This window comes from Lacerta agilis, chromosome 16 (genome assembly GCF_009819535.1).
Source record: "Lacerta agilis isolate rLacAgi1 chromosome 16, rLacAgi1.pri, whole genome shotgun sequence".
Classification (NCBI taxonomy): domain Eukaryota; kingdom Metazoa; phylum Chordata; class Lepidosauria; order Squamata; family Lacertidae; genus Lacerta; species Lacerta agilis.
In genome coordinates, this window is record NC_046327.1 from 2,818,822 (window position 1) to 2,841,479 (window position 22,658).

At 45.5% G+C, this 22,658-nt stretch overlaps 1 protein-coding gene across 1 annotated transcript in view; it reads right to left on the minus strand.

The window, feature by feature from the left end:
• The window catches only part of SH3GL2 (SH3 domain containing GRB2 like 2, endophilin A1), an 82,872-nt gene extending 63,335 nt beyond the window's left edge, over nt 1-19,537 (minus strand). Inside the window, exon 1 of the mRNA XM_033173464.1 lies at nt 19,299-19,537. Coding sequence (XP_033029355.1) covers nt 19,299-19,343 — 45 coding nt within the window. The 5' untranslated portion in view covers nt 19,344-19,537. The remainder of the gene's footprint in view (nt 1-19,298) is intronic.
• Between the last annotated feature and the right edge of the window lie 3,121 nt (nt 19,538-22,658).

Below are 22,658 nucleotides of genomic sequence, written 5' to 3' on the forward strand. Positions count from 1 at the left end.
GAACTAATACCAATGTACTGGAAGAAGCAAAGATCACCCGTGTTGAAGCAATGCTTCTTCAACATCAACTTCGTTGGACTGGTCATGTCGTTGGATGCCTGATGATTGTCTTCCAAAGCAACTACTCTATTCTGAACTTAAAAATGGAAAGCATAATGCTGGTGACCAACAAAAGAGGTTTAAAGACCGTCTCAAGGCAAATCTTTACAAATGTAGTATAAACACCAACAATGGAAACACTTGCCTCCAATTGCCTCCAAAGTGCTCCAATCGGAGAACAGCCTTGACCAAAGGTGTCATGGGCTTTGAAGACACTCGAACTCAGGATGCAAGGGAGAAACGTTTCTAAGAGGAAGGCATGCTTGGCAAATCCACACCCTGATCAACTCCCATCCGGAAACCAATATCTCCACTGTGGAAGGACATGTGGATCCAGAATTGGCCTCCACAGTCACTTATGGACTCCTTGTTAAAACTGTGTTTATGGAAGACAATCGTACAAGGGATTGCCAAAGAAGAAGATTCATTCAGGCGTCATGAACTTTTGTACAAAGACATTGCTGTATATCATTGAGCGGCCGTTGCCACAAGGAAGGGAGGTGGCCGCAAACATTGACAATAATAAACATCCTAGGCAACTGCTTAACTCATTACAGCCAAGAAGTTGGTTCACTCTGGGAAATATAGGGGCTCCAAAATTCGATTTTTAGATTGCAGTTCAAAAATGGAAAGTCAGAAGGAGCAACGGCAGGGAACACTGGCCATGGTGCTGATCCACCCAAGCTGACTCTCTAGAGTCTACTGTGCCCTGCAGCGTACATGCATCATCAACCACAAGTTCACTTCCAAAACTGGGCAGCACAGAGCAGCTGCCACTGGGAGTGGCACACAGACAAAATATTCCTGCTGAATTGTCGTGTCTGATTTTATTCGTTATTTGTATAGCAACAATCGATGTGCACGGCACTTTAAAAGCATACAAGAGCACCAACGCCAAGAACCTTACAATTTGAAATTCATCATGCTCAGTTGCATACACTTCTCCAGACAGAATGACTCCCCCCCCAAACACCCAAACATAAAGAAATGGGATGCATACTCTGCATAATTCAATTAACTAAGTCAACATTCAGCTATCCTCATTCATAGAATCAGAGAAATGTAGAGTTGGAAAAGACCCTGAGGGTCTATTGCATGTGGGAGTTTCAATGGCCCCAAACCCCTTTCTATTGAACACCATTTTGAAGGAGGGGTGGGACTACTAAGCATGCATTAGGTTAAGCATGCTTCAAGCTATGTGGATTTATTGAGTAACATAATTGCCTCAGTACCAGAATTTATTTTATTTTTAGGGAGAACTTGAGACCACCAGCAAACAACACCTCTGCAAAAATAGCTGATACTCTAGAGACTCTTTCCCACACACATCTTACTGCTTGTTATAAGAGTCAACACTAAATTGGACACATGTAAAAACATTGTTTTTTTGTTTGTTTGTTTCGGTCTCTTGGCAACTGCAGCTGCTGCAGCTTCCTACTTATGAGCAGAGTTGTTTCCCAACATTTCAGAATAATGCACTCTTCTTGGGCTACGCTGTCAGCTGCATGGAGTTCAGTTAAACTGCAGTGGCTTGGAACAAGCTGGAACGCTAATTGTGCGGAGTCCCGTGGTCTCTATAGAGTTGTGAAGTGCTGGGTCCCGAGAGCAGGAAATAGCAGCCATTACTTGACACCACATATCAGAATGTGAGCTGGTCTTTGCAAAACAGCCAGACGTAAGGGCGTCCAGCAAATTATCAAATGGAATGGTGTCTGCCTTGCAATCGTGAGCTGAAAGCCCCTGAAGTGGAGGCATGGGAGTTTTGAAAGAGATGGAGTTCTGAACCCAGGCCCATGCTATCAAGGAATAGGGGACATACAATTTCAGAGAGGAAAGGTGTTGGGTGCCTTTGATGTAAGCATGTGAGGGCTTGTTGCATATCCGCTTATAGAAAATATTAAAAGCAATTATTTTCTATTGCTGTGACTTGCTTACCAAGAGAATTCTGTTGAGCATCATCCTTCTATTATGTCAGGTGCCCTTCAGCAAGAGCCTTGTAGGTGAAACTGTCTGGTCATCTTTGATGCACCTTAACATACACCATGTAATGAACATGTGTGTGTGTGTGTGACCCAGTGGAACTCTGAGGTCAAAAGATGTCCTAGGTATCTCTTGCCGTGGGTCAGTGGCACTTGGCTACAGCTTTCATCTTATGCAATTCTATATCCAGACTTTCAAAATTGAGCCAGAAAGCTCACTGGGCACAGTCTCGCAGTCTGACCTACCCCACAGGGCTGTTGTAAGGACAAAATTGGAAGAGGAGAACCACGTGTGCCCATTTGCATTCTTTTGAAGGAAAGGTGGGCTATAAAGTGCTCAATAAATGAAAATAACATAGACTAGTTGTATTTCATCACTGTGTTTCAGTTCTTTTATTTGTAGATTTTCAGCATGCTGTCTCAGGGCAGGTGGCAACAATTTAAAAAATACATTTAGAACAGCTTTCAAACACTGCCCTTCTGCATTCTATCCCTCTGCTTCTCTGTGAAAGGTGTTCCACACATGCACGAGCAACTACTGATTTGTTAGCATTTGGTGTCTGGCAACTGAATGGCCAAACTATCCTCAACAGAAGGATTGTGTTTAAGATGACACAGGATCTTTAGGATTTGCTTTGTGAAGGCTCATTCTCATATGTGGGACATCCATGATTTTAGGAGATATCAAGAAATGAGCACTCATATAGAACAACCCCCAAGTATTCTTTTGCCTAGGCCAGGGACAGACAAGATGGTACCCCCCAAAGGCTGTTGGACTCGCAATCCCATCAGGCCTATGGTCACAGGGTGATGGGAAATACAACCTGAAAAGCTCAAGGCGGCACCAGGTTAGCCACCCCTGGCCTAGCTTGTTGGGTGATCACCTTCTTAAGGAACAAGGTATCCAGAGACCTTTATGGATCTAGGTAAGTAACTCACGGGGCTAATAAGCCTCATTTCCAACATACCCACCTACAAGGAATATTGATATGAGAAGAACAGTAACACTACCCACACAAGTCTGAATGAGCCAAGAAAACACTATGGGTGAAGTTCAACATGACACTCTTCCAATCTTCCATCTGTGCAAGCCTTTCAGATGGGGATCGTTAGGCAAACTCCGCCCCGTGTGCCTCAAACTGATCTAAAATTCTATTATGTTGATCAAATACTAGCATCTTCAGTAATTCTTACTTTGAGAACATTGCAATAAAATCTCCTGGGGCCTGATGTTTATGGTGAAAGACCACTGCAGCCATGTTAGTCTGCTATTTTTTTTAAAAAAAAAAAACAACTCAGTATCATGGCAAAATATATATTTTTCAATTACCCGATCTTCTTTGTCGGAGAGTAATATATATTCATCTTGCTGGCTGGAAGCACTTAATAAATAATCATATTCTGAGCTGTGGGAACAGCCATTCTGCTGCTTATTACACTACAGGCATGCAACAAAAGAGAAACAGAGAAGGCAAGAGGCCTGCAGGCCTGCAGGGAGGTCTTAATTGGATTCCGGGATTCAAAGCCAGCTTCCAACCACATGGGAGGAAAAGGAAAGTCGCCCTGAGTGGCAGAGGAAAGAGGCAAACACACACAAACACACACAAGCGTATGGGGGGGGGGGGACAAAAACCCTCAGAGCCGTAACATTTAGGCACCAAGTTAATTCAAGAGAGGCGCAAGCGTTTCTAATTGACCACTGGTTGCAAGTAGACATTATAATGCAAAACTCAAAACCGGAATAATTATGCATCTGCCAAGCAGGAAGAGCAGCCTCACGTGGGATGCAGAAGCAGCCGGAATTCCCATGCACAGCTCCCGCTTTGAAAGAAGCAAGCTGCTGAGACAGGCGGAAAGACCCTCTGGGCAACAAAGATTCCGCAAAGCAACTATGTGGTTCCAAATGGCATGGAAAAGAGACTTCATACCAGCTTAACCTGCCTCAGATAGGGCTGTCATCATGCATCACAGGTGCCTGCAAGGATGGGACCTGAGCCAGCCAAGGCCATATGCAGGCAGGTTGTTGGGGATGGGGGCAAAGAAGAGAAGTGACTTGGTAGGTATGTATGTATGTATGTATGTATGTATGTATGTATGTATGTATTATTACACTAGTACTTGTATTTTGTAACCATTACGCAGGCCGCGTAAGGTACAGGGGAGACTGTTAGTTGCATGCTGTAAGCTACAAGGACCCACAAGATGGTAGGGGTCTCCTAGGCCTGATGGGAAGCCAGTGTGGTGTAGTGTTTGGGACTACAACTCCCATCATCCCTGACCACTGGTCCTGCTAGCTAGGGATGATGGGAGTTGTAGTCCCAAAACAGCTGGAGGGCTGAGTTTGGGGGTGCCTGGTTTAGAGTGTCCAACTAGGACCTGGGAGACCAGGGTTCAATCCCCACTCGGCCATGAAGCTCACTGGGTGACCTTGGGCCAGTCACTGTTTCTCAGCCACCATGAGCTCTTAGAGGAGAAGGTAGAATATAAATGCAATAAAATAAATAAAGCATATTAGATACTCATTTAGACATGAGTTGCTACCCATTTTTGCTTAATGTAAAGTTATTCTGATATTTCTGCTCATTCTAAGTGTTGGAGGAATTTAAGGAAGATACAGTATATACATAGGTATCGATTGCAGTGGACCTTTCCATGTGGAAGGTTCCAACTTCTATTTCTGGATCTTGAGTGCACAATCTGCCCATGTCCTAGAGGCTTCAGCCATGCTGAATATTCAGCAGTTTTAAATGCCTTTAAAAATCAATACCACAACGCATATGCATATATGCATTTGGGCTGGCCGATATATCGATATAGAGTCCAAAACTAGTTTGAAGTCCATATCATGATATCGGTTGCAAAAAAATTGACCTGACAATATATCGCAATTCAGGACATATGTGTGTATGTGCTATACAAAATCACAATGTGGGGAAACCGTGAAGCCAGCCAACGCTCTCTCAATTCTTGCAGACCCTGTTAACTCTGCTGGCTCAGCTCTCCCCTGTCTTCTGCAGGGAAGCAGCGAATCACAAGAGCAGGCACCGGCAAAAATCACAATGCAGTAAAAACCGTGAAGCCAACCAGTGCCTCTACATAGCTCATCTTTATTTCAGACATCGTGTTATATTGGTATATTGCAATGTTTAGGTGGTGATATATTGCAATGTTGAAAACCAGGTATTGCCTAGCCCTAATATACATACAAAAATAATTTTAAAAATGGGGGGGGGGAGTCATGAAATGATCTATATGCATTATCTACTGTACAGTCAACATGGGAGTTGGGGACTCAAAGCTGCCTAGCTGGCATGATCAACACACACATGTGTACACATGGAATGTCAGCTCAGGCAAAAAAGCTTCATGGATAACCCAAAAGACAACTTCACACTCTACAGCTATACACAGTGATGACAGAGGTGGATTTCTGCCAGCAGTGCAATAAAGTAAGAGAGAACTGTCGCTCATTTTCGAGGGCAAGTAAGAGTGAGTGTGGGAAGGTGCAAATACAGGAGCTGAGATTGCAAATATCCCACTTCCAGGAACATGCTTGTGTTGTTTGGGACACCTACAGATAAACTGATGCAACACATGACAAAACAGATTACAGAGACTAAGTGATCAACTTGTTGGGAGGATGCAGCAGCTGTGGTTATGAGGCCCTTCAGGTGTGCATTAAAATGGACATCTCTTTTGATACGTAACATAAAGGTAAAGGAAAGGACCCCTGACAGTTAAGTCCAGTCAAGGCGGACTATGGGATTGTGGTGCTCATCTTGCTTTCAGGCTGAGGGAGACAGTGTTTGTCCATAGACAGCTTTCTGGGTTCATGTGCCCAGAATGACTAAACCACCTCTGGTGCAAAAGAACACCATCTACCTCCCGCTGCAGCGGTACCTATTTATCTACTTGCGCTGATGTGCTTTCAAACTGCGTCCCATTGCGGGGATTCGAACCACCGACCCTCGTGATCGGCAAGCCCAAGTGGCTCGGTGGTTTAGACCATAGCGCCACCCGCATCCCATTTTATATGTTACATAGAACAAAATGGCACAATCTTTCTATTATTTCCCCCTTTGAAGTTTTTAGTTGGGGGGGACGGAGCTAACAGCGGAACTTGGCTTAGCTGTCTGATTTGCTAAACATGACACGGCCGTTATTGTAGGAAATTCCCTACCAACTCATTGGCATTACATCATTGTTATGTTCAATTACTGTAAGCAGGAAGATTAACATTATTATATGTAAACAGCAAATGGATGAGAATCTATGGAAAGCACCTGTGTGAACCTAGCAATACCCAAAGGGTCACTGTGGAATGAAACGGTAGTTACAGAATGTGTGTTGGCATCTGTCTGTCTCGAGAGACAACGGGAGAGGACACCTTTGGGGGTTAAGCCAAACCATTGGAGTACAGCCCTAGTGTGGCGGGCAGAGACTGGTACGGGAGATATATGTTTTATTGCAGGTGAGGCAGGTGAAGGTGTCTTGGTAATTATGCATGTCTTACTTACAGAATTCTGTCTCTCCTCTCTGCCCCAACTAGCCATTTTTTTAAAAAAACTAAAGTATTTTTTTAAAAAAATACTGAACACACAATCAGTTTTAATTTAAATTAACCATGTCTCTAAATCAGGTGTAGGAACCTTGACCTCTGGGTGCTGCTGAACTACAAATCCCATACTCATTGCTATGCTTTCTGAGGCTAATGGGAGTTGTAGTTTCAGCAATATCTGAATTATGGTGCTGGAGGAGACTCTGAGAGTCCATGGCATGCAAGGAGATCAAACCTATCCATTCTGAAGGAAATCAGCCATGCTGCACTCACTGGAAGGGACAGATCCCTGAAAGCTGAGGCTCCAAGACTTGGCCACCTCATGAGAATGAGAAGGGACTCCTGGAAAAGCACCTGAGGTTGGGGAAAGATGGAGGGGCACAAGGAGAAGGGGACGACAGGAGGAGTATGATGGTTGGAAGTGTTCTCGAATCTACCAACATGAGTCTAACCAAACTGCGGGAGGGCAGTGGAAGACAGGAGTGCCTGGCGTGCTCTGGTCCATGGGGTCACGAAGAGTCGGACACGACTAAACAACAACAACAACATCTGGAGGGCCAGAAATTTACCACCATTGGCTCTAGAGAAAGTCCGGACAAGAAGCAAAGTGACTCTCCTCTGAATATCAATTAATTGTTTCTAATAAGAGAATGCTTGACCAATAGAGCACCTGAGGCGAGTGTCGGGCATTTCTTTCTGCTGCAGGACCTCACAGAGCAACCCAGGATGACCTCATGAGATCTACCCGATAGCAGAAATGCAGCCATTGGAAAACATTACTCATAACTGCACCAGCTTAAGATCCTGGAAGCATCCCCGGATCAACGTTATCAAAGTTACTGATGTTCCAAGAGAACTAAAAATGGCTTCACTTTCCTTTCCTAGGCATAAGTAATAAACCAGAAGAACTAAGGCACTTGCAATCCCCAAACCAGATCAATTTTAAATCAGAAAGGATTGCAATCACCATCATCATCATCATCCAGGAAAATAACTAATCCACAGAAGGATCACTAACTAGCAAGTCACTGTATTAGTTAATTTTGGCACATCTAATGCACACAAGCCAAGGAGCAATGGTCTTCCAATGTACAATAGCTCCCTAGAAATCAGTCTTGTTTGTCACAGGACGCCAGGTGAGAAAACATTTCCAGGCCTGAAACTGCAATCCTGTGTACCCTTACCTGAGAGTAAGCTCTAGTGAACCACAGCAGAATGTGCTTCTTCAATAATAAACATGGGGTTGCACTGTGAGCTACCTCATTATGAGCTTAATTCTCTATTGACAGTGGAAGCTTTTAATTAGAACTTTCTTCTAGACTATACACATAGCTTCTCTTTTATTGTCTGTCAATTCAAGGCACACTAGATTTGGATCTTAGCTTGTAAAAAGGTTCCCCATAAATATTTGCCTGGCACAGAGCAGGCAGCTGGCTTCACAATAGTCCCGTGCAAATCCAGCAGAGTAATTTGTTTCATTATATTGATTGCCAAGGTGAGTAAATTTAGTGAAGTGTGCAGAACACAAGCTTAGGTTTTTGAATGGGAGGGCTATAGGCTCAAAATAGTTTCAGATTAGGCAATTCAATTTGTCAATTCCATTTGCTCATCATTAAACCTGAAGCAATTTAGGATACTGAATGAATGAGAGAGAGAGAGAACACAATGAATGCTCTTGTCAGGACATATTATGCTGTTGTAGAAAATTTGGGGTTGGCGTTTGCTGCCCAACTCCCCAAGGGACCCTGAGTCCCCTAAGTCCATGATTGTTCAGAGGAGAATGGATGGAACCAGAGGAAAGCAAGGGAGATCTTTATTTTTATTTTTCTGTTGCAACAGAGTCCTCCCCCTTCCCCTTGCAAGGAAATGAGAGACCCAGAACAAAGAGAGACACCTCTTTTTGAAGGTTACCATTTTGGCATGAAGAATGACATCCCCTTTACAGTCAGAAATACATCACACATAAGGTGGGTGTCAGGGAACTGTCCCTGGCGCAGAGCAAGGTGGTGGAAGGGCTCTCGGGATGCTACAGAGAGCCCCGGTCCCACCTGTCCAGCAGAACCTCCTCTGGCAGCCGAGGGAGCAGCGAGGCTTCCAGCGGGGAGGGGCAGGCTTTTCAGGGTATGGAGGGAGAGGGCTCTGAGGATGCTGAAGAACCCTCGCACTCCGCTTGCTCAAGGGGCAAGGAAAGAGACATGCAGCTTCCGGCTCCCCAAAGGCGTTGAGGAGTGAAACGAAAGGATGGGAGGCGGGGTTTCTGTATACCGAAGCTCTTTTGTTGAGGTCAGAACTGGAAGGGACCATTCCCGGATTCTGACAACGCTTGATACAGACATCAACTTATCAGCTCTGCACTGTACATAGTTTGCACAATAAAACTCTTAAAGGAAACTCGGAATTTTGCCTGCTTACTCATGAGCAATAAACAGAGGACCTTACAGTGGGGTTACATTGGCTCAGGCAGGTCAAGCTGTGACATACCTGGGGATTAGTAAATTTTACATAGTTCCAGACATAGTTTACACAAATCATCAGCATTGATGAGACAAAAAAGGTAAAAGTAAAGAACCCCTGGATGGTTAAGTCCAGTCAAAGGCAACTATGAAGTTGTGGCACGCATCTCGCTTTCAGGTTGAGGGAGCTAGCATGACTACACCACTTCTGGCACAACGGGACACCATGACGGAAACCAGAGCGCACAAAAATGCCATTTACCTTCCCGCTGCAGTGATACCTATTTATCTACTCACACTGGTGGCTTTTGAACTGCTAGGTAGGCAGGAGCTGGAACAGAGCAACGGGAGATTCAAACCGCCAACCTTCTGATCGGCAATCCCAAGAGGTTCAATGGTTTAGACCACAGTGCCACCTGATGAGAGTCTGGGCAAATAATGACAATTAACATAGAGGTTCACAGTTTTGGGGGGAAATCCCTTCAGCGCTTCCCCTGATGGATATCTGCCTATGTGGTCTCAGGCAAGGGGAATTATGGAGGATTCCCACTATGCAGAGAGGTACACATGACCAACAAGGTCCAAAAGCAAGAATTACACATTTATTCTATATTTGAGACCTTAGAATTTTTACAACACCCTTCAGAGGGTCTCAATTCCATTGGAATCACTTTGTCCTGGAATCGGGGCCAGGTAGGAACCCTACAATACCTGCACAAAACCTTAAAAGCACAACTGCAGGTCGAAAGCATGGCAGAGCCATTGGCTTACGGAGATCATCTTTCCTCACAACAATCATTTCTGAGGAAAAAATAATATGAGGCAATTAAAATAAAATTGGTAGTCTATCCCAGTCACTTCCCACCAGCTGTTACGCCCCACTGCTTTGCTGTGGCAAATAACAGCATGGAGTTTTAGGCCGGTGTGAATGCTGAGATGGCAGCCCTTTGATGCGAACCAATTATCACCCCCCCCCATGGTAAATATTGCAGTCAATACGGCAGCTGCAGGAGACGAGCAAACAAGGAGCTTATATTGAGGCTGGTTAGCAGGGTCAGTTTGGTAACCAAGAACTATAAAAAATTAAGGTCAGCCATCGACACAATCAGTGTGCTCCGTACTGCACAGAACCCTACAAAATCTTGCTATGCTTACATTTTCCATTCGTTTTTGCAACATAATGTGGTTCCTAACACCCTCAAACCCATACAATTTCACAAAGTTGGCTAGGTTCCTGAGACGCTTGTCTTTCCCAAGATGGAAAGGGGAATTGGCTTCACATTCCAAGTTTAACTCTGGGACTGAGCAAGCAGGAGAAAGGTTAAGTAACCACAGTACGTGTGATAATAAACGATACACACACGGTAGGTTTCTCCAAGACAAAGGTGGAAGAGGATTATGCAAAAGCTGATGGACACTAGCATGGAAACAGTTCATCTGAGGAGGTTTGGGGCAGCCTTATAGATATTTTGAGTTACAACTCCCATCTGTCCCAAAAAGTGCAAGCTGGTTGGGGCTGGGGGCTAAAATATCCAAAGAGTATTAGCTTGAAAAGGCTGGCTTAGACACAAAGCCTTCACCAGGATCTTGGCAAATGCTACTCTCAGCCATGCTGCAAAGAGAGGTTGCTGCCAGAGTCCCATCATGTCCCAGCTTCCAAGTTAGGAGAAGCTAAGAAGGGGTTTCTCGAAAGTGTACACTACAAGGCCACACAGAAAGAGAGAAAGAGACAGACAGACAGACAGGCAGGCAGACAGACAAAGAGAGATCTCTGGCTCCATACCAATTTTAGTGATTAGGTCAAGTTGGCCCCAGCTCACCCCATAAGGAAACCAGTTTCTCCAATGAGTTATTGGGCAAAGCTCAGGTCTTGGGCACCAAGCCCCTGCCTCCCTCCTCACTGAAGCACATTTATAGCATTGTCTGCTAGGCTTCTCATTGGTATAGGAAGAAATCACTGCGCAGAATTCCATCTACTTGCATTGTCAGAAACACGTTAATTAGGTGAATTTTATCTCCAGAGGAAATTACGCATCAGCTAATTTGGCTGGTGCTATATTAGCTTCTGACATGGAGCCCAACCCGCAAGCACCCATTAGGTCAGTGCCACCAGGTCCAGACTCCTCCTCCTCCTCTAGCAAAGCATTCGTAAGAAAGCCCCCTCTCCCCCCCCCCGCTTTGTGTGCTGGCTTTTAGATGTACGCCAGGGGAAACTAATTATCAATGCAATATTGAGATGTATTTTCCTCTAAGCTTAATGGCCCCTTTTTAACATTTTAAACTGATCAAAATACTAAATTTAACTCCCTTCTCTCCAGCCAAACAACTATATTTCCACAATTACCTTCCTGGTATCTCACTCCTATTTTGGTTCATGTAGCATTAAAGAAAACCAGCACAATTATCTTTCGGGCAATTACCTGCAAACAAATACTTACTAGGGTTGCTTCATTTTACAGATAGTGATTACTGGCCACCAAAGTCTCCATGAAGCACCACCAGCTGTAGTTTCTTCCTTTCTTAATTTTAATTAAAACTTTTCAAATCAAATTATTACATTAAACAAATGCACCAGCTGAAGTTTATGAACCATCTTCAGGGGGAGCCCCACATATAAAGTGTTACAGTAATCTAACCTAGAGGTTACCAAAGCATAGATGAAAGACATAATCTCAGAGTGTTATTTCCTCCTGGGGTTCATGGGACTTGTAGCTTTCTGTGCCCTTCGGGCCACTGCTTCCTGGGCCAGAAAGCATTGAAAATACAATGCAATCTAGTAAAAAAATGATGTTCCAGCTTGAGTTGTGGGGGATATAACTCAGCATAATTGATGCTTTTGAATTATGGTCCTGGGGGAGACTCTTGAGAGTCCCATGGACTGCAAGAAGATCAAACTGATCCAATCTGAAGGAAATTAGCCCTGAGTGCTCACTGGAAGGACAGATCCTGAAGCTGAAGGCTCCAATACATTGGCCACCTCAAGAGAAGACTCCCTGGAAAAGACCCTGATGCTGGGAAAGATGGGGGGCACAAGGAGACGGGGATGACAGAGGATGAGATGGTTGGACAGTGTTCTCAAAGCTACCAACACGAGTCTGACCAAACTGCGGGAGGTAGTGGAAGACAGGAGTGCCTGGCGTGCTTTGGTCCATGGGGTCACGAAGAGTCGACACGACTAAACGACTAAACAACACAACAACAACTCAGCAGTATTTGCCTTCTGGAGAAACATGCCTAGAATTGGCAGCGTTGAAGACTGTTGGGTGCTTTCTGCCCAAAAGAGTGACCCTACCCCTAGACAGAATGAGAGAGCTGCCTCAGGCAAGCAATTGAAGGTGTCGTGAAAGGGCAGCAATTAAATAGCTAACCAGCCATTTATTATTATTGTTATTGTATTTGACTGCTAGGGAGGAGGAAGGTGTGCTTGGTTTCCTGCCTTAAGTGCCAAAATGTCCTTGACTGGAGCGGGAAAGGCACTGTTTACTGCTCCGGCAATATCTTACTGCTGTATCCCCATCCAGGTCCCTTCTTACAGCAAGCAGGGCTAGGAGTCTCCGAGGACCCTAGAATCCACATATGAAGTGTAAAAAAAAAATTAGGTTCGGCCCCCAGAAGGGAGTCCACGAACCCGAGGGAGAGCCTCAGCAGGGCTCCCCTCCTTTAAGAGCCCTAAGAACAAATAGAGACGATACAGAATCTCCCAAAGCAAGGTGATAGCCCTTTAAGTCAGGGAATCCAGGTGATCACAGAGCCAATGGTCCAGGCGAAGAGCAGGAAGCATCAAGGTAGGCAAGGAAACTACAGGTGTTATTTCCAGCATCTAACTGCTGCTGAAGCTCTGTTTAAGAAGGCCAGAGCCAGCTGGCTCTCACAGGTGCCTTCTCCTCTGTGGAAGCTGATCATCCGCAGGTGGAGTCATTCTGACTTCTCCCCCCTTCAAGCTGCTGTTCAGCAAGCAAAGCTGGCGCCTAGCCCATGACATGGACTAGCCCAGTCAAAAGAACAAAAGGCTCGTCATTTGTGTGCATTTGCCAAACCACCTCTCAAAGAGGCTGGAAGTTGGGTTGGTCAGTGTGGGTGCTTGGGTTTTGCTTTTTAGGGATCCCCAGAGATACAGCCATGCCAGCTTGTTGCAGCACAAACATTAACAAATATTGCGGCACCATAAAGACCAACCACTTTATTATGGAAGAAGCATCATAGGCTACATACAGTCTACTGTCAATGCATCAAGTGAAAGCTGCTGACAAAGGTTAAGGTCTTTACCCTGCTGCAAGTCTCTTTGCCATTTTTATTTTATAATGGACTCACTGATCATTTGTGGAGGGCAAGAAGATATGTTGCAGCTGGTCAGCCTAGCTGAAGCTCTGAAAGTTCCTCCACCCTTCTCCAGGTGCAACTCATAAGCCAAACCACTTGCTTGAAAACATCTGGAACAGGGCATTTTGCAGGCTCACTTAGACATGCCATGTGTCCCATTATTTGCCCTACTTGTGATATACCATATAGTCTGGATTACATGATACAGTCTACTAGGATTAAATGTGATCAGTCCTGTACAAGGGGTTGGACTTGGTCTATGGAGTGCCTTCTAGCCCCATGGATTTCCTTTCAGAACTGATCCACTTTCTCCAGCTGTCACCATAGGAAGACAGAAGCCATGCCAGAGGCCACCATTCCCGTTGACACTTGGAAGCCTTTTAAAGCTCAAATGTCCTTTTCTTCCCAACTGTAAACTTCCACACTTGCCAAATTGGTTTATGCCCATTCAGTTTACTCAGCAGGGATGCTATTAGCAGGGTTCCCAGTGGGGATATTTTAAGCCTCTCTACACACTTGCCCATGATTGACCTGAAGTAGTCTATGGCTTGCTTGCATTACTACGCAAAAAAAGAAAGAAAGAATTGAAGTAGGCTCACAAAACTACGCAATTTGGCTTCAATGGATTCTTACGAATTCAGTAGCAAGACTGTGGAAGTTGTTTGCCCTCAAATGATAAAGAATGCTCGACAGTTAAACGCCAATTAGTATTATTAATTGAATGTATTAGTTTTATGCAAAATGAAACTCAAAGCGACTTACAAAAGCAAATGCATATATTAAAACCAGCATAAAACTAAAATGAGTAAAAGCTAAAAACACTTTCATATTTGTAAAATGGCAGGACTAACACATCCCACCCTCTGAACGAGGCTACAGATAATTAAGGGCCAAGGCCTGGTGCAAATGAAATGTTTTTGCCTGGTACCGAAACATAAGTAGTGATGGCGCCAGGGGTAGAAGAGGATGATGGGAAAAACCTGCCAATAGAGCCTAACCTGATTGTTATAGCACCTGGGAAGTGAGGCAGGGGGGAAGGTGCATTGGACCCTAACTTCTCCCACCCACAGTCAGAATGCTAACTACTTTTAGGAAACCCAACCCGTTTACTGTTGAAAGAGCCCTGGGGGTGATTTACTAAGGTTGGAAGGGAAAACATTTCCTCCAATCCTGATCGCACGCGCACATTCAACTTCCTCTAAGGCAAAAGTGGGAAGTTTGTGGCCCTCCAAACTTTGTTGAACTCCACCATCCCCCAACCACTGACCATATTTGCTGTGATTAATGGAAGGTGGAGTTCAACATCTGGAGAGAAGAAGAAGAAGAAGAAGAAGAAGAGGAGGAGGAGTTTGGATTTGATATCCCGCTTTTCACTACCCGAAGGAGTCTCAAAGCGGCTCACATTCTCCTTTCCCTTCCTCCCCCACAACAAACACTCTGTGAGGTGAGTGGGGCTGAGAGACTTCAGAGAAGTGTGACTAGCCCAAGGTCACCCAGCAGCTGCATGTGGAGGAGTGGAGACACGAACCCGGTTCCCCAGAGAGACCCCTCTCCAGGTCTCCTACCCTTGTTTTAAGAATTCAGAGCATCCAACAGCTTAGCAAATACTGGAATTCACAGCTAGCAAAAAACCCATCTCCAGTTCTTCCCAGAATACTGTGTGTGTGTGTGTGTGTGTGTGTGTGTGTGTGAGAGAGAGAGAGAGAGAGAGAGAGAGAGAGAGAGAGACTGTCTCCAGACTGAGCTACACAGATTTTGGGAACACTGAGTAGATTTATGTTCATCTAGCTCTAAACCACAGGAACTAAAGCTATAAGGCAATAGTGCTAGGCTGCTGGGGTTCAGAGCTAGGGCCCTGAGTCATTCACTTAGCCTGTACTTAGAAGCATAGAGATGGAAGGACCCAAAGGAACATCTAGTCCAACCCTCTGCAATGCAGGAATATGCAGCTGTCCCATACGGGGATCGAACCTGCAACCGTGGCGTTATTGGTTCCACACTCTAACCAACTGAACTATATTGTGCTAATGCTATTGGGGAGGGAAAGCGATTCCAATTATTTATCACCCTTCCCTGCAATTCCTCACTTGCTGCCACCCCCACCCCCAACTTCTTTTCCCAAACACTCCATTTTTGAATATACTATTCCAATCTTTAAATGTACACCTAAAAGTGCAATATGTGAGCAGCAACTTGCAGATGTACACACAAAGCTAAACCAGGAACTGGTGCCATGTTGGAAAAGGACTCAAGAGGTTTAATTTTTTATTAAAAAAAATCACATGGAATGCAAAAGCCTATTTTACCGTGTGCAGTAGGAGGCTAAAGGGGATTTGCAGGTATTAGGTAATTGTAGGTATTATGCTAACTGGAAGGCAGAATAGGTTAAAAAAGGTGAGCAGAGGATAAGGAGGCACAAAATTCATTTCCTTAACTCCAGCCATACACAATTCAAACTAATTTAAATGAAAATCTCTGAGAAAACTACAATTAATAATAGAAGTTCAACTCAGTTTTGGCAGTGGCTTTTGAGATTTCTGCAGCACTGAGTTTTACCTGCTTATTCAGTCTTTTTAAAAACACCACCAACAACAACACAATATTAAAAACTGATATCAAATGTGATTTGCCTTCAGAACTATATTTCACAGTTTACTGCTCAGAAATAGGCCTTAAAATTACGACACACACAGTATTAATTTTTACCTACTTTATTTAACCAGCATGAAAGTTTCAGAAGTGTAACCCCATAAGAATAAAGTAAGTGGGGCGGGGGTAGTGTTTGAACCATTCACAGGATTTTTTGCCTTGCCACCTTTTACAATGGGAGACAGAATGCTGAAAATATCGATCAAAACCAGCATTTAAAATGCAACATCAGCTAAAGTGCCATCCTCTGCCTGGCAAATCTATTTAATGATCAAGTTCAATGGGACTTACTCTGTTGTGGGTATAGAACTACAGCCCTCATATCGTTGGGCCATCTTTCTAATATATCCAATTTTTAAAGCCTGCTTAGTTCAAGACTTTTGCCACTCCTGTTAATACTAACAAATTCAAAATTCTTATTGCTGGTTATAGGATAATCTTCTCCAGATCATTTTACTCTAACCCTAAATGTTCCTGACTAGCAACAGAGTGCCAACATTTATATGCTACTCTCCCAAACAGATTCGACCGCATTCTCCATGGGACCAAAGACTGACAGAAAGGAACTAAAATACTGAGACGATGAAGGCAACATCTGAAGCCCACTGATCCCATGACATGGTGATGATAAGCCATGTCATGTTCATATCAAAGCTACTTGGCCCAGTATACCTGAAGGAGTGTCTCCACCCCCGTTCATTCTGCCCGGACATTGAGGTCCAGCTCCAAGAGCCTTCTGGTGAGAAGTGAGGCTACAGGGAACCAGACAGAGGGCCTTCTCAGTGGTGACACCTACTTCCCATCAAATGTCAAGGAGCTTCACAATATTCCAATATACCTGAAGGAGCGTCTCCACCCCCATTGTCCAGCCCAGACACGGAGGTCCAGCTATGAGGGCCTCCTGGCAGTTCCCTCCCTGCAAGAAGTGAGATTACAGGGAACCAGGCAGAGGGCCTTCTCGGTGGTGGCACCCACCCTGTGGAACGCCCTCCCATCAGATGTCAAGGAAATAAACAACTATCTGGCTTTTAGAAGACATCTGAAAGCAACCCTGTCTAGGGAAGTTTTTAATGACTGGTGTTTTAATGTGTTTTTAATGTTATGTTGGAATGTTTGATGTTTTGTCGTGTTTTTTAATATTCTGTTGGAAACTGCCCAGAGTGGCTGGGGAAACCCAGACAAATGGGCGGGGTATAAATAATAAATTATTATTATTACTGAAGAACGGTTGCAACACAGTGTTGCATCCCACTAATAAAGTATTTGCATTGGTCAGTTTGCCCATTAAAGAAATTTAAAGTAAAAGATGACAGTAGAATCAGAATGAAGGCATGTGTCAGTAGAACACTGTGAATTAATTCTGGAAGGTCTGCATTTCCTAGGGGATAAGACAATGTGCTAGAGCCAGGTCGCGAAAGGTTTGGTGCTGCACTGCATCCTGCAGAGGAGATTCACTAGGGTGATATTTTTAAACAGCTTGACGTTATCTTGAAGACAGGCCTACTTCACAGGCAGCATTATATAACACGTGGCAAGACAGAAGGTTTTCTGTGATCCCACAGATATTGGGGATTCGATTCCCCTTCGTGTCCCAGGTTTGCACCAGCGTGAATTAAACCGAATCAGAATCTGATCCTTGGTTACAGAAATGCAGCATGAAGCAGTGCCATTAAACCATCAGACTTCACTCTCCAAATCTGTTACTGACACAAGCGCATCGCCACTGGTCACAACGCAAGATTAAAGTGGGGGGGAAAAACACTGCAGCCTGACGAGGACACACACACACACGATTATATTTTTAAGGAATTTCCCCTCCCATAATGAGGGGGTGGCCGTAGTGGCAGCCTGGCAGGGCTCTTTACCACCAAACAGATTTAACCAACAAAATACAAAAACAAACCAGTTTGGCAATATCCAAAACTCGAGCGTCAAAATACCCCCCACAAAAACCCCAAACACCTCATTCATTGGGATTTTAAAGACTAAAGTTTAATATAGATCTACTTCCATTCATGAAGTCAAAAACCTGATGGAAGGAAAGGATGCTTTTCCGTTTATGAGACGGGGAAAGGCGCGGAGGGGGCGCGCACGGTTAGGGACACCGTGTGATGGAGCAGCAGGGGTGGGGTGGGGGAATCAAAGCTCAGTAACTACATCACTGCAAGGTCACTGGAGGAGGATTTTTACATAATCCGAGTCCCGGCCGGATAGTCCACTGGAAGGGTATGGAAATAGTACAAACGGCCAGCCTTCCTCCACCAGCAGCCACTTGCACGTTGCAACCTCCGCCAGCCTCCCGAGCCCGGTGCGTCCTCCTCCTTCCCCTTCCCCTTCCCCTACCCACGTCCCAGAAAGGCTGCAGGAGCAGCAGCAGCAGCGCGGAGGATAAAGCAGCCACAAATCCTCACCGGGCTCTGCAGGGGCTGAGCTGCTCCAATGCGGGGAGCGGGGGAAGCGCGGAGGTGGAGAGCGGGGGGAGAGAGAAGAAGCGCAAGATCCCGCGTCTGCGGCGGCGAGCCAGTTCTGGGCGCCCACCACTGAACGAGGCCGGGCAGAGAAATAAAGCACGGGGGGGGGGGGCCGGTGGAGAAAACCCGGTGTCTGCTCCCCCTTCTCCCTGGAAAGCACAATGCGGTACCCATCGCGCCCCCTGCAGCGACCAGACCTGGTCCGGCCAAGCGCCCCTCCGCTGGGACCTTATCCAGCTTCTGCAGCAGTCATACAGAGCAGGTGGCCTGTTTATTGCAAAAAAAAACACCCAATTTGGAAGACCTGGCAATGGCATAGGGCCAAGCTGAGAGCCTCGTCGATCTCGGATGTGTTTCTCCCACCACCACCCCTCTCCCTCGCTACGGGGGGACAGCCGAGCTTTTTTTTTGCTCCGGGTTAAGCCTCCAGAGGGGCGCCATAGAGGCTTCTAGCCTGCCTGTGTGTGTGTATACGCAAATGCGCTTCGGGAGGGGCGCCAAACTGGGTCTTTGCCCTGGGTGAAATGAAACCTGGTTTCGCCCCCTGCCCGCTACCCTCTCCGGCTCGCTTCCCAGGTGCCCCCGCCCTCCCGTTTGCTCAGCGCCCCCTCCCCAACGCAGCGCCCCCTGGAGGCCTCCGGCGCCTTGCTCCCTCCCGCGCGCGCCCAGAGGTTCCTAACTCGGAGGGTTAGACCCGCGCTTTCCGCCGCCCCCGCGCGCCTCCCTCCTTGCCCGGGGCTCCTCGGCCCCCTCCTCCGCGCCCCCTCACCTGAGTGGCTTTATGGAACTGCTTCTTCAAGCCTGCCACAGACATGGCTGCAGGAGACGCGCTTTCCGCGGGAGGATGCTGAGGACGAGCCGGAGGGGCTGCGGGACGCTTCCCCGGGGGAGCTGGGCTTCGCTTCCTTCTCCCTCCCTGGCCGGCCGCGCTCGCTGCCTCTCTCGCCCCTCCTGCCCGAATGGGGGCTCGCGGATGCCGGCGATGGTGCAGGAACAGCCTGACGTCAAATGGAGGCAAGCCGGCCTCTTAAAGGGAAAGCTCTGCGCTTCCCTCTCCGCCTTGCGCTCTCTCTCGAGAGGGGAGCGGCGCGCTCCGGTTCTCTCCAGCGTGTGGACGCTCCTGTCCTGCGTCCGCTTGTTCCGAAATAAGCCCCGGTCACCGGCGCCAGCGAGCCTCGTAGCCCTACGCTGTAAACCATTTCGCCAGTGAAAATAGGGGTGTCCCATTCCATAACTACTTCTTCTTTGGCGATCACTCCTAACCGAGTAAGATTTTCTTCCATAAACACGGTTTTAACAGTGAGTCTGTAAGTGACAGTGGAGGCCAATTCTGGACCCACACTTCCTTTCACAGTGGGGACATTGGTTTCCTGGCGGGAGTTGAACAAGGTGTGGATTTGCCAAGCGTGCCTTCCTCTTAGCACTTTTCTCCCTTGCATCTTGAGTTCGAGTGTCTTCCAAGCCCATGACACCTTTGATAAAGGCTGTTCTCCAACTGGAGCACTCGCAGGCCATTGTTTCCCAGTTGTCCGTGTTTATACTACATTTTTTAACATTCGCCTTAAGTGAGTCTTTAAACCTCTTTTGTTGACCACCAACATTACGCTTTCCATTTTTAAGTTTGGAATAGAGTAGTTGCTTTGGAAGACGATAATCAGGCATCCACACAACATGACCAGCCCAACAAAGTTGATGTTGAAAAATCATTGCTTCAACACTGGCGATCTTTGCTTCTTCCAGTACACTGATATTAGTTCGCTTGTCTTCCCAAGTGATGTGCAATTTTTTTTTGGAGATGCCGTTGATGGAATCTTTTGAGGAGTTGGTGATGGCGTTTATAAGTGCTCTAAATTTCCCAAGCATATAGTAAGGTTGGTAGTACAATAGCTTTGTAAACAAGAATTTTGGTTTCCCTGCGAATGTCCCGGTCCTCAAACACTCTGCACTTCAATTGGGAGAAAGCCGCACTCACAGAGCTGAGGCAATGCTGGATTTCGGCATCAATGCTTGCCCTTGTGGAAAGATAACTGCCTAGGTAGGAGAAGTGATTGACATTTTCCAACATTACGCCATTGAGTTGGATTTGTGGCGCTGCAGAGGGGTTATTTTGTACTTGTTGGTGCAGCACTTTGGTTTTTTGGATGTTGAGTGATAGGCCAAGCTTTTCGTAAGATTCTGCGACGATATTGAAAATAGGGGTGTCCTATTCCATAACAATAGCAACAACAAAACAACCATTTTATTATTTATACCCCACCCATCTAACTGGATTGGCCCAGCCACTCTTGTGGGTTCCAACATATATACAAACATAATAAAACATGTCAGCTTCTTCATTAATGGCTCCACATAATATGAGAGACGTCCAGTCCTCCTCCCCCTTGCTTGTTGCATGTGTGACAACATACTCTCCAACATTTCTCCAATGAAAAGAGGGATGTCCTATTCCATAATAATGATAATAACAATAATTTTTATTATTTATACCCTGCCCACCTGACTGTGTTGCCTCAGCCACTCTGGGCAGCTTCCAACATATGTAACAACATAACAAACCCTTTAAAAACTTCCCTATACTTTACATTCCCTTCGGATGTCTTCTAAAGGTTGTACAGTTACTTATCTCCTTATTTTGGGGGTTGAATAACTGCATACCCTCCAATATTTCTCCAGTGGAAATTGGGACGTCCTAAGGAAGAGCAGGACATTCTGGAATGAAATTAGAAACTGGGATGGCGTCTGTAAATCTGGGACTGTACCTGGAAAATAGGGGTGCTTGGAGGGTCTGACCATGTGTGTTTTCACTTGGATATACTGCATCCAACTTACCTGCTAACATTGAGGTGTATTAGACACAGGTTCACCTCAGCTCAGGAGAAACCCACCTCGGGATGCAATGATTGCAGATATTAATATTGTGCAGTTTGAAGTGAATGAAGCATAAGAACTGACTCCTTTTGGAAGAAATCATTGTCCAGGCCCATTAAAAATATTATTCAAACTTTTACTGGCAGAATTCTATACAAACAAAACATAAGCATCAAAGATACACCCAAAATATCCATACAGTGTCTTGTGCTGTCCATCACAGGCTCGGCATCTTAGAAATGAAAGATAACTCTCTCTCCCGCATTCCAGCTTGCCTAAGCCTACCCTACCTATAAGCCTATGCAACACTTTTTGGGGAGCCTTCATCACATCCTTTGTTGTATTACCACTACCCTTTCAAGATGGTGAATTTGCAACTCAGTATCTTTGTCACCTGACCTAAAGTTACAACAGTTTAGAGTAACAGAATCAATGGGTAACCATTAACCCATTTACAGTGGTACCTCGGGTTACATACGCTTCAGGTTACATACGCTTCAGGTTACAGACTCCGCTAACCCAGAAATAACGGTTCAGGTTAAGAACTTTGCTTCAGGATAAGAACAGAAATCGTGCTCTGGCGGCGCGGCGGCAGCGGGAGGTCCCATTAGCTAAAGTGGTGCTTTAGGTTAAGAACAGTTTCAGGTTAAGAACGGACCTCCGGAATGAATTAAGTACATAACCAGAGGTACCACTGTAGGAACTTAGAGCCCCTTAGAAAAACTACTACAGAAAAACCCCAATGTTACCAATACACATTTAACCATTTTCCCATTTTAAACTTTAATTAATACACATACATCTTCCATTTCTGTGTCAATTAAATCAGTTATACTCAGGGCTTCCCCACAGCTGGAACTTGCTGGAACTCAGTTCCGACACCTCTCAGGTGGACACCATTGCCATTATAAGAGAACAAGAACTTTACAAAAATTAGACACCTTTTATCTTATCCAGTAAGAGCTGTCCGACAGTGGAATTTGCTGCCAAGGAGTGTGGTGGAGTCTCCTTCTTTGGAGGTCTTGAAGCGGAGGCTTGACAGCCATCTGTCAGGAATGCTTTGATGGTGTTTCCTGCTTGGCAAGGGGTTGGACTGGATGGCCCTTGGGGTCTCTTCCAACTCTATGATTCTATGGTTCTATGGAATCAATTGTGAAATGATTGCAAACCCAGAGAAATCACGGTCCTTATCATATTTTGTATAATGCAAAATTTTACTATGAAATAAGTCCTGCTGGTTTTTGTGGGTCTTAGGGGTGAG